The sequence below is a fragment of the Prionailurus viverrinus genome, chromosome B4, assembly GCF_022837055.1.
Source record: "Prionailurus viverrinus isolate Anna chromosome B4, UM_Priviv_1.0, whole genome shotgun sequence".
Taxonomy (NCBI): domain Eukaryota; kingdom Metazoa; phylum Chordata; class Mammalia; order Carnivora; family Felidae; genus Prionailurus; species Prionailurus viverrinus.
The window spans coordinates 72,368,298-72,381,460 of NC_062567.1; the positions used below are offsets into that span (position 1 = coordinate 72,368,298).

At 38.3% G+C, this 13,163-nt stretch overlaps 1 protein-coding gene across 1 annotated transcript; it reads right to left on the reverse strand.

Moving 5' to 3' along the window:
* Nucleotides 1-566: 566 nt before the first annotated feature.
* On the reverse strand, nucleotides 567-1,478 carry LOC125170907 (olfactory receptor 8S1-like). The gene has a single exon (XM_047867838.1). It carries the CDS (start codon nucleotides 1,476-1,478, stop codon nucleotides 567-569), a length of 912 nt encoding a protein of 303 aa, XP_047723794.1.
* Nucleotides 1,479-13,163: the final 11,685 nt, after the last annotated feature.

A 13,163-nucleotide genomic window follows, 5' to 3' on the forward strand; every position in this document is an offset into this window, starting at 1 on the left:
ATTCTATTTTTTGGGTTCCAACAAGTCACCAAAGAACTAGATCTCATCCCAGACCCTAGTCACCACCAGAACACCTGAAAAACTATTTTCCCCCTTGAATGGGCTAGGGCAGGTCCCCACCAACCTGTGTCTTTGCTTTCTGGCAACTAGGCATATCAGTTTTTTAGGCTACTCAAGGTTAGGTGGATGAAGCAAACTTCATTCAGTACCATATTCAATTAGTAACCACTTTCTACTTTGAAGTGCATTTTACACTCCTATCTTAAAAAAAGAAAAACACTCTGAACTCTATCCTAAAACTCTTGGACAAAACAAACATATTTGGACTTAGTCTGTCTACACTACTCCATTCTAGTACTTTTTTCTCAGTCTTCACTTAATTTTCTTGCCACATACAATAAAATAAGCAATCACGCACTTAAACCTCTATTAACAAGAGGTTATTTTCATCAAATGGCATATTCTTAAAGTGATCAAGTTAGCCATTATGAATGTATTTCATCACCTGTTTTCTCACTGTCTTCAAGCCAAATACAATAGGAATTCTCCATCACAGAAGGACACATTTATTGCTTCAACATTTTATACAGAGCTGCCTTCACCTCCTGGTTCTTGAGGCTGTAGATGATGGGGTTCAGCAAGGATGTGATCACACTGTACTGAATGGAGACCACTTGTTCCAACTTGGAGCCGGAGAGGGGAGTCATGTATCTGAATAAAGCTGTGCCATAATACAAAAGCACCACAGTAAGGTGGGAAGAACAGGTAGAGAAGGCTTTGCCTTGACCCTCAGAAGAACGTATGCTTAGGATGGCAGAGATGATTCTGGAATAAGAGAAGAGGATCAGGGGAAGTGTCACAAATCCCAACAGCGCACATGACCCAGCAAGAAGGGCCTCATTGGCAGTAGGGTCAGTGCAGGAGAGAGGGAAGAGTGAAGGCAGCTCACAGCAAAAGTGAGGGATGATATTGGGGCCACAGAAATGTAAGTTGTAAGTGAAAAGACTGTTTGGCAAGGAGTTTAGGAACCCCACTGCCCATGCTGCAGTTACCATCCCGACACAAAAAGGCCTATTCATAACCATGCTGTAGAGGAGAGGGTGGCAGATGGCAGCATAGCGGTCATATGCCATGGCAGAGAGTAGGCAGGCCTCTGTGCTCCCAGAGAATATGAGAAAGAAACTCTGGGTCACACAGCCCCACACAGATACGGTTTTCTTCTGCATTAGTAAGTTCTGCAGCATCTTGGGCATGGTTACTGAAGAAAGACAGAGATCTAGAAATGACAGGTGACCTAGGAAGAAGTACATGGGTGTCTTAAGGTGAGAATCAGTTCTGATCACCAGGATCATCATCACATTCCCCATTAGGGTCAAGAGGTAAATCACCAGAAATAGTGGAAAAAGGATGGTCTGGATCTGGGGATTTCTGGACAATCCCATGAGGACAAACTCGGTAACGATGGTGAGATTTTTCATGATTAAAGTTACTGGCCCTGGAAGAAAACATAATGTAGCTGAGTCATTTCAGATGAATAAGACTGCCTCTCTTATTTAAAAAAAATGTGACTTCCAGCTTAAAGGTATAAATAAAAATCTATGAGACCAAGGAGTTTCCTTCTGGGTCACACTCATTATTACTTCAATTCTGGTGACATGCAGCATTCCAAAGTGCCTCCTCTGTAACTGTTTCTTTGAACTTTAATACCCATTTATTCAGGAAATATTGAATAAGCATCCTAGTGCTGGGCTCTGTACCAGATCCTGAGAATACAAAATTGCTTCAGACATGATTCCTGCCCTCAAAAGGGCTTAGGATTTAACAGAGGCAGATAGACATATAAAGAAGCAAAATAAAGGCTGTAATAACATAATGCACAGGATACAGCAATGGCAAAAATGTGAATCAATTATCTCTGGATGACCTGTTAAACAAAGAAGTAATGCTTAAGACTGTTTGACTGATATTTGCTCCACTAAGTAGACAAAGTAGAAGATAGTGTTCTAGGCAAAGGAAATGGTATTATCAGATATAGGGAGGCATAAAATAATAGTGCTTCTCTGAAGAACTTCATTATCTCAGAATGAGTGGGTGCAGGAGGATACACAGGGACATGTGGTGCCAAGCATGAATGTCATGTGATCAAATTGGCAGTTTAGAAGCATTAACCCTACAGAAATGTGGAAGATGAGCAGAAGGTCATGGAGCATATAGTTAGGGCAATTAGCTCATTCTTTCAGTAGGTATTTACTGAGTATCTACTATGTGCCATGTAGAGTTCTAGACTGTTAGGGTGTGCCATTACAAAAATTTGTAATGTAAGCTTCACAGAGCTTACATTCTAGTTAGGAAACTCAGAAGATAAATAATAGACATAACATTTAAATATAATGTGTTAGAAGGTGCTATGTGCTATGTAAAATAATAGATCACGGAAACAGATTGTTAACGAGGGGGTAGAGGAGGGCGGTGAGGTATGCAATTTAAATCGAGTGGTCAGGAGAGGAGAAACTGAGACAGTGTCACTCAAACAAGGATTTGAAGGAGATGAGATCATTATCCCTGCAAACATTCTGTGGAAGGAGAATTGGTAGAGTATAGCAGTAAGCCTGGTCAGAGATGATAAAGGGTTAACAGAGATTGCAACAGTGAGGGCAGACAAGAGGAGGCAGATTTAAGAGATATCACTGAGATGAATTCTAAACGACATTACCAATTTGTTGGTTAGGGTGAAAGAAAGTAAATAAACAATTGATTCTCAGGTTTCTGCCTTTGGTGACTGAGGGGTCCCATTCACTGAAATAGGTGGTCCAGGGAAAGGAACATGTTTGAGGCAAAGATAATAAACACAGTTTTGAATACGTTGTTTGACGAGCCTTGTGGGACAATGAGGGTGTGTCCAGGAGGCACTAGGAATTTGGGTCATGAAGTTCAGGAAATATATTTGGGCTGAATATATGAGTCAAAGATTCATCAACAAACTTACTCAGAGTGAGCCCACTCATAATAGAAGATGCTCTAGGATGGAGTTCCATATAACAGAAAAATCCAATGGGAAAGAGGGAAAGAGAAACTCACAAAGATCCTGTACTCGTTCAGCATGGTCAAGCATGGACCTATGCCCTTCTGATTTGAAGGACTCATTGGAGCTCATAGAACCCAATGTCCTCTCTTTATAGATGAGTAAACTGAGGTCCAGTGAGGGGAAGTGAACTGTAACTCCTCCCACCAACTCCATTACTCACCAATCTACCCATCATCTTTGTTCCTCTTTCCTTGCCTATCCTGTTAAGAACACTAAGGTCTCAGCTCAAGGGTCATTTCCTCAGGGAAGGCCTTACTCTTCATTCTGCCACTGTAATTTCCTTTTTTACATTTGTTTCTCCTTTATTATGCTTGCTACAATTGTAAAAAAATTTTTTTTTAAATAGGGTATGTAAGAGAGGTCTTCCCAACCTCCCTCAACTTTTCCCTATCCCCTGCAGTCAATCTTTGTCTTATTACCTTGCTTTGTCCTTACAACACTTACCAGCACCTGGTATTTTATAATACATTTATTATCAACTTTCTCTTCCACTGGGATGTAAATTCAAAGATTTGTCCTGTTTTGGTCATTACTGTATCCCTAGCACTTAGAAGAGTGCCTAACATATAGAAAGGGCTCGGTATATATTTAATGAATGAATTTGTTTCATGTCTGTGTTTTAAGAAGTTCCATGAGGCCATGGACCATGTCAGTGTTTTTTATCTTTATATCCTCAGAGCTTAGCACAATGCCTAGAACTTAGTAGGTACTTAGGAAAGGTTTATAGAATAAATGCATGAAAACATAACAAAGCTAGCTCTTGTACACTATTCTACTTTTAATGTAGATTAGAAAAGCATTTTTGATTATTGAATAAGTAAAAGAATAAATAAATTAATGTATGATTCATAAATAACCCCATTAGTGAGACATAAACTGCCCTGGGAAGTAAGATGTCATATTATACTCTGATGCCCATGGCCCTGTCCTAAGAAAGGGTCAGTTTGAGGTCCCTTTGACTTTCTTGAATGGATGGCAATGAGGCTGTACAGAGAGTCAGAAGACCTTGACACGAGTCTCAGCTACCGGTCAGGCAATGTGGTTTTAGGCAAGTAGGCAAATCTGAATCTGAATCTCTATTTTCTCATTAGAATTATCTCCCAAGGTCTACATGGCAAACTAGATAAAAATGAATTATTTTAGGATTTAAAATCTGGCTTCTGAAGAGGAGGGAAAATGGCAGCACAGTAGGAGGACCCTAGGCTCATCGTGTCCCACAAACACAATTAGATAACTAGCAAATCATCCTAAATGCCCCAGAAAATCAACCTGAAGACTGACAGCACAAACTCCTCAACTAAAAAGAGAAGAGACCACACAGAAAAAGGTAGAGAGTGCACAGACATGTTTTAGGGGAGACAAGGATAGCAGGTACTGGTGGGGGAGAGGGAGCCATGGTCACAGGGAAGGGCAAGAGAGATTGGAGCACACAGGGGGATGCACAAGGAAAAAATCTCCCCAAAGCCATTGGCTTAGAAAATGAGAGTAACTGAATTTCATGGGTTCTTGCAACCAGCAGGGCTTAAAGCCTGGAGTTTTAAAGGTTAGTGGCTTGTCTGGGATAGAGCCTGAAGGGGCACTGTGCTGTTTCTGGAGAGAAGGCAGGCAAAAAACCTGGGGAGCAGATGGCATGGAACAGTGATATAAAGAATTCCTGGGGCACACAAGAGGGTGCTAATTTGCTCTTCTCAGAGCATGTCCCCGACAGGGAGCACTCATAGGGATGCCTCTCCAGGAACAAAGGAGCTAGCTGGCACCATTTCTTCTCCCATGCTCAGCGTAAACACAGAGTGACCTGCGGGAAGCAGCACAGTGCCAACATTGGCTGCCTGACTTGCTTACCCCAAGCCCCACTCCCTCTGCACTCTGGCAGGATTGCTTTTCTCACCCAAGTCTGCCTCAGTCCCAGTGTGGTGGGCCTGTCCCCCAGAAGACCAGCATAAACCTCTGTCCACATCATGTCTTTTGACTAGGGAGTTCTTCAGGGCCTCAGTTCTGGCAGAGGTGGTACCAGATTTCATTTCACAAGCAGACCAGAGCATACCTAGTTCAAACTCAGCACATTCAGATCACGGACCAAACATTGCCCACAGTAGGCAAGGAGACCCTCTGCAGGTAACTAGCCTTAAGGGAGGAAAGGCCAAACCCAACAGCAGAGCATATGCAGCACACACCAGAGACACTTTTTTAAGTGCCAGGCCCTGGGACATACATGACCTCTTCTTCATAAGGCCCTTACTTTCAGGAGCAGGAGACATGACTTTTCTAACACAGACAAGAAGGCAGAGATACAGACAAACTGCCAAGGTGGAGGAATTTACCCTAAATAAAAGAACAAGATAAGGCCATAGCCAGAGATCTAAGCAAAACAGATGTAAGTAACATGCTTGAGGGAGAATTTAAAGTAACATTTAGAAGGATATTCACTGGACCTGAGAAAAGAATAGAAGACATCAATGAGATCCTTATGACAGAAATACAAGAGTTGAAAAATCAACCAGAGGTGAAAATACAATAAATAAGATTGGAAACAGCGTTGATGCAATAAACAGGCTTGAAGAAGCAGAGGAATGAATTAGTGACCTATAAGACAAAATAATGAAAATAGTGAAGTTGAACAAAAGAGAGAAAGAATTATGCAACACAAGAACAGACTTAGGGAACCCAGCGACTTCATCAAATGCAGTAACATTTGTATTATGGAAGTCCTGGAAGAAGAGGAGAGAGAAAAGGGGGAAGAAAATTTATTTGAAGAAATAATAGCTGAAAACCTCCTAAATCTAGGGAAGGAAAAAGACATCCAGATCCAGGAGGCACAAAGAATTCCCATCAAAATCAACAAAAGCAAGCCAACACCAAGACATATTGCTTGAAATTTGAAAAGTATAGTGATAAAGAAAAAATCTTAAAGCAGCAAGACAAAAGGAGTCCTTAACTTACAAAGAAAGACCCACAAGGCTAGCTGGAGATTTCTCAACAGAAACATGGCAAGCTAGAAGGGAGTAGGATGATATACTCAGAGTGCTGAATGGGAAAAATCTGTAGCCAAGAGTATTATATCCAACAAATCTATCATTTAGAATAGAAGGAGAGAGAAAGAGCTTCCCAGACAAAAACTAAAGGAGTTCGTGACAACTAAGCCAGCCCTGCAAGAAATATTAAAGGGGACTCTGAGTGCAAAGGAGAAACCACAAGTGACAAAGATAAGAATCAGAGAAAATCTCCAGAAACAATGGAAAACAAGTAATAAAATAGCAAAAAATATATATCTATCAATAATTACTTTGAATGTAAATGGACTAAACACTCAAAAAAAAAAAGATATAGGATGTCAGAATGGATAAAAAAAAAAAACCAAGACCCATCTATATGCTACCTACAAGAAACTCATTTTAGACCTAAAGACACCTGCATATTCAAAGTGAGGGAATGAAGAACCATCTTTCATGCTAATGGATGTCAAAAGAAAGCCAGAATAGCAATACTTAATATCAGACAAATTAGACTTTAAAACAAAGACTGTAACAAAAGATAAAGAAGGGCACTATGTCCTAATAAAGACACAATCCAACAAGATCTAACAAATGTAAATATTTATGCACCCAACATGGAACACCCAAATATATAAAATAATTAATAACAAACATAAAGGAACCCATTGATAATAATAGTAGGGGACTTTAACACCCCATTTATATCAACGAACAGATTATCTAAACAGAAAACCAATGAGGAAACAATGGTTTTGAATGACACACTGGACCAGATGGACTTAACAGATATATTCAGAACATTCTATCTTCAAAGAACAGAATACACATTCTTTTCAACTGCACTGAAACACTCTCCAGAATAGATCACATATTAGGTCACAAATCAAGCCTCAACAAATACAGAAAGACTGATATCATACCATGCACCTTTTCTGACCACAACACTATGAAACTTGAAACTAACCACAAGACAAAATTTGGAAAGACCACAAATATATGGATGTTAACAACATTCTACTAAAAAATGAATGGGGCAACCAAGAAATCAAAGAAGAAATTAAAAATATACATGGAAACAAATAAAACTTAAAATACAATGGTCTCAAATCTTTGGGAAGCAGCAAAAGTTGTCCTAAGAGTAAAGTATATAATAGCGATACAAGCTTACCTTAAGAAGCAAGAAAAATCTCAAATAAATAAACTAAACTTACATCTAAAGGAGCTAGAGGGGCGCCTGGGTGGCGCAGTCGGTTAAGCGTCCGACTTCAGCCAGGTCACGATCTCGCGGTCCGTGAGTTCGAGCCCCGCGTCCAGCTCTGGGCTGATGGCTCAGCGCCTGGAGCCTGTTTCCGATTCTGTGTCTCCCTCTCTCTCTGCCCCTCCCCCGTTCATGCTCTGTCTCTCTCTGTCCCAAAAATAAATAAACGTTGAAAAAAAAAATTTAAAGGAGCTAGAAAAAGAACAACAAACAAAGCCTGAAGCTCACAAAAGGAAGGAAATAATAAAGATTAGAGCAGAAATAAATGATATAGAAACTAAAACAAATAATATAACAAATCAATGAAACCAGGAGCTGAGTCTTTGAAAAGGTTGATAAACCTTTAGCTCAACTTACCAAAAGAAGAGAGAAAGGACTCAAATAAATAAAATCACAAATGAGAGACAAGAAATAACAACCAACACTACAGAAATATGAACAATTATAAAGGACTATTATGAAAAACTATATATGCCAACAAATTGGACAATGTGGAAGAAATGGATAAATTCCTAGAATCATACAAACTATCAAAACTAAAACATGAAGAAATAGAAAGTTTGAACAGACCAATAACCAGCAAAAAAATTAAATCAGTAATCAAAAAACTCTCAACAAACAGAAGTCCAGGGCCGGACGGCTTCACAGACAATTTTCTACCAAACATTTTTTTTAAAGTTTATTTATTTATTTTGAGAGAGGGAGTGCACAAGCAGGGGAGGGGCAGAGAGAGAGGGAGAATCCCAAGCTCTGCACTGTCAGCACTGAGTCCAATGGGGGACGTGATCTCACAAACCCTGAGATCATGACTAGAGCTGAAACCAAGAGTCAGATGCTTAACCAACTGAGCCATCCAGATGTTGCTCTACCAAACATTTAAAGAAGAGTGAATACCTATCCTTCTGAAACTTCTTCAAAAAATAGAAAAGGAAAGAAAACTTCCAAATTCATTCTATGAGGCCAGTATCACCCTGATACTAAAACCAGACAAAGACTCCACTAAAAAAGAGAACTACAGGCCAATATCCCTGATGACCATGGATGCAAAACTTTTCAATAAAATACTAGCAAACCAAATCCAATAATACATTAAAAATATTATTCACCATGATCAAGTGTGATTTATATCTGGGCTGCAAAGGTAGTTCAAAATCAATCAACATGTACACCACATTAATAAAAGAAAGGATAAGAACCATATGATCATTGAGGCACCTGGGTGGCTCAGTCACTTGAGCATCCAACTTCAGCTCAGGTCATGATCTCGCCGTCTGTGAGTTTGAGCCCTGTGTCAGGCTCTGTACTGACAGCTCAGAGCCTGGAGCCTGCTTCAGATCCTGTGTCTCCCTCTCTCTCTGCTCCTCTCCCCCTTGCTCTCTGTCTTTATTTCTCAAAAATAAATAAACATTAAAATTTTTTTTTAAAAAACATATGATCATTTCAATAGATGCAGAAAAAGCATTTAATGAAGTACCACACCCATTCATGATAAAAACCCTCAACAAAGTAATTTTTGAGAGAATATACCTCAACATAATAAAGGTCATATACAAAAAACCCACAGCTAATATCATCCTCAATGGGGAAAACCTGAGAGGTTTTCCTCTATGGTCAGGAACAAGACAGGGATGTTCACTCACCATTGTTACTTAACATAGTACTGGAAGTCCTAACCACAGCAATTAGACAAGAACAAACCAAAAAAAAAAAAAAAAAAAAAGAGAGACAGAGAGAGAGACAGAGAGAGACAGAGAGGAAGGAAGGAAGGAAGGAAGGAAGGAAGGAAGGAAGGGCATCCAAATTGGCAAGGAAGAAGTCAAATTTGCCCTATTTGCAGATGACATGTTACTCTATGTAGAAAACCTGAAAGACTCCACCAAAAAACTGCTGAACTGATAAATGAATTGGGTAAAGTCACAAGATACAAATTCAACATACAGAAATCTGTTGCATTTGTATATACCAATAATGAAGCAGCAGAAAGAGAAATTAAGGAATCAATTCCATTTACAATTTACAATTTACAATTGTACCAAAAAGAATAAAATACCTAGGAATAAACTTAACCAAAGATGTTAAAAATCTATGTACTCTGGAAACTATAAAACACTGATGAAAGAAAGTGAACATGACACAAAGAAATGGAAAGACATTCCATGCTCATGGGTTGGAAGAACAAATATTGTTAAAATGTCAATACTACCCAAAGCAATATACACATTTAATGCAATCCCTATCAAAATGCCACAAGAATTTTTCACTGAGGGAGAACAAACAATCCTAAAATTTGTATGAAACCACAAAAGACCCTGAATAGCCAAAGCAATCTTGAAAAAGAAAAGCAAAGCTGGAGGCATCATAATTCTGGACTTCATATTATATTACAAAGCTGTAGTGATCAAGACAGTATGGTACTGGCACAAAAATAGACATATAGATCAATAGAACAGAAAACCCAGAAATGAACCCACAACTGTATGGCCAATTCATCTTCCACAAAGCAGGAAAGAATACCCAGTAAAAAAATGACAGTCTCTTCAACAAATGGTGTTGGGAAAACTGGACAGCGACATGCAGAAGAATTAAACTGGACCACTTTCTAACACCATATACAAAAATAAATTCAAAATGGATAAAAGACTAAATGTAAGACAGGAAACCATCAAACTCCTAGAGGAGAAGACAGGCAGCAACCTCTTTGACCTTGGCCGCAGCGACTTCTTTCTAGATATGTCTCCTGTGGCAAAGGAAACAAAAGCAAAAATAAGCTATTGGGACTTCATCAAAATAAAAAGCTTCTACACAGTGAAGGAAACAATCAGCAAAATGAAAAGTCAACCTATGGAACGGGAGAAGGTAACTGCAAATGACATATCTGGTAAAGGCTTTTTACCCAAAATCTATAAAGAACATCTAAAACTCAACACCCCAAAGAATAATCCAATTGAAAACTGGGCAGAAGACAAGAATAAACATTTTCCAAAGAAGACATACGGATAAAGCAGAAGATGCTCAACATCACTGACCATCAGGGAAATACAAATCAAAACTACAATGAGATATCAATTCACACCTCTAAGAATGGCTAAAATCAACACAGGAAAGAATGGGTGTTGGTGAGGAAACCCTATTGCACTGTTGGTGAGAATTTAAACTGATGCAGCCACTCTGGAAAACAGTATGGTGGCTCCTCAAAAAGTTAAAAATATCAATATTGCACTATATGTTAAATAACTAGAATAAATAGAATTTAAATAAAATTTTGAAGAAAAAAAATTTCCAGATAGTATTTTTAAAAAGTTAAAAATAGAAGTACCAAACAATCCAGCAATTGCACTACTACTAGGTATTTACCCAAAGGATACAAAAATACTGAACCAAGGGGATACATGGGGATGTGTGTGTGTGTGTGTGTGTATAGATATAGATAGATATAAATAGATATGCATATAGATATATAGGTATATAGATATATATCTTGCTATTTGCAATGACATGTATGGAACTAGAGAGTATTATGTTAAGCGAGATACCTCAGAGAATGGCAAATACCATATGATTTCACTCACATGTGGAATTTAAGAAACAAACAAGCAAAGGGAAGTAAAAAGAGAGAGGCAAGCAAGAAACAGATTCTTTAACTATGGAGAACAAACTGATAGTTACCAGAAGGGAAGTGGGCAGGGGGATGGGTTAAACAGGTGATGGGCAATAAGGAGTGCACTTTTTGCTATGAGCACTGGGTGTTTTGTAGAAGTGTTGAATGATTATATTGTACACCTTAAACTAATATTACACTGTATATTAACTAACTGGAATTTAAATTTAAAACTTTAAGAAATAGAAAAAAATAAAGTCTGGTTTCTGGTCCTAATTCCAACAGCAATTGGTTTAGCTTAGGAACCTTAGATTAGTCAATTCACTAGAGAGGTTCTGTTACACTGTTGGAAAAAAAATAGTGATAATAACATACTCTTAATGGAGTAAAGTTAACTGCAAAACAAAAGTAATTTGGTCATGTATGAATGCTGTATTTCTGATAGGAACTAGACTAACTAGCTTATGATCTTTAACAAGTCAACTGATTTTTTCTGGGTCTAGTCTAAACATGGTGCAGAGCACAGGGTAATCTCCCTGATTTCTCCCTAACATATTTTGTTACTCTTTTGTCGCCTCACTATTTTAAAATTTCTCTCTTTTAATAATCTTCTACAGTATTTACCCTTTGGGATCATCATAAAGCGTTGAAGGACTTCAGAAACCTATTAGTGGTCTGTCTGTATGCAAGTTTTCCCCTTCTGTGATGACCTGCAGCTGCTGTAATTCCTTGGGCGAAATTAAAGTGACGGCATGAATGCCTGAAATCCTATGCATATATGATAGATAGATAGATAGATAGATAGATAGGGAAAGATCTCCACTCTACTTATAATCAAAGACTTCCAAACTAAAGCCAGATGATGATACTGCTCAGTATCTATTTATATGGAGATAAACTTTATAACTAAATAAATAAAACTTGCCAGTGCTGGCAAGATTCGGTGAGACTTCTATGCCCTTGTACATTGTTGGTAGCATTATACGTTGGTACGATACTTTTGGCAATATGAAATATAAAATGTCTCTTTTGGAAATTTATCTTAAACGCATACTTCAAAAGAAGAGAAAAACAACTGTGGGAAAATGTATATTCCAGAATTCTTTTCTTTTTTTCTTTTAATTTTTTTAATGTTTATTTATTTTTGAGACAGAGAGAGACAGAGCACGAACGGCGGAGGGTCAGAGAAAGAGGGAGACACAGAATCGGAAACAGGCTCCAGGCTCCGAGCTGTCAGCACAGAGCCCGACACGGGGCTCAAACTCACGGACCGCGAGATCATGAACCAAGCCGAAGTTGGATGCCCAACTGACTGAGCCACCCAGGCACCCCAGTATTATTTTCAAGATAGTAGCACTAGGATCAACCTAAAGATCTAATAATTGGAGAACAGCTGCTACATTTTAGTAGAAACACATAACAGTATATTATGTAATGATGAAAATGATAATTACAGAGAGGCAGAAACTATAGTTCAGTAAAAAGATCAGAATATACAATTAGTACAAATTCATATAATGTAAAAATATGCACACAATAGGAGTTTATATGAAATTAAAAATGGGGAAAAAATCGTTAAGCTGGTAACAGAATGGACAACTGTTTTGATTTTACATTTAAAAATATGTTTCTTATACTTTCAATTAAAAATATCTTTTGGGGGTAGGTAATATATGAGCTACATTGTACCCTTTTGCTTCAAACTCAGCAATGAATTAAATCTAACTCCAATAAAGAGTATGTACCTCTTTCTTTTCCCATTCTGTGTCTGCCCTGCCTGTTCTGTAACAAAATTGAATTTGGTCTAAAAAGCCATTTCTTGAAGGAGTCTTAGTTGCTCAGATGGAGAATGGAAAACTTTTCTTTAAAAAAAAATCTTGTTTTATAACAAGAATGCAAAGCAAATTTACAGATTTTGCTTCATCTCTGAAAAATTCTAAGGAGCTGCACAATTAGGCTATGCTTTCTATATATTTGGTCTTGCTTGGAGATGAGGCCTTGCTTGGAGATTAGGCCATGAACTAACTGAGCTCTGAAATTAATTTCAGCTTAAGATCTTGGCATTTAGCTAGGAAATTCCCCACCAGAGAAAATGAGAATACTCCAAACTCACTGTCACCCATAAATCAGGAATGCTCCATCCAGCTGCTTACCTGGTAGCTGTAGCTGCACCCTCCCCATTTAATCCCAAAAGAATCTCAACCTTTTGTCTAGAATCTGATGAAGAAA

Excerpts from the sequence above, each read along its gene's own strand:
- LOC125170907 (XM_047867838.1), bottom strand. The coding sequence starts at position 1,478 with ATGAAAAATCTCACCATCGTTACCGAGTTTGTCCTCATGGGATTGTCC.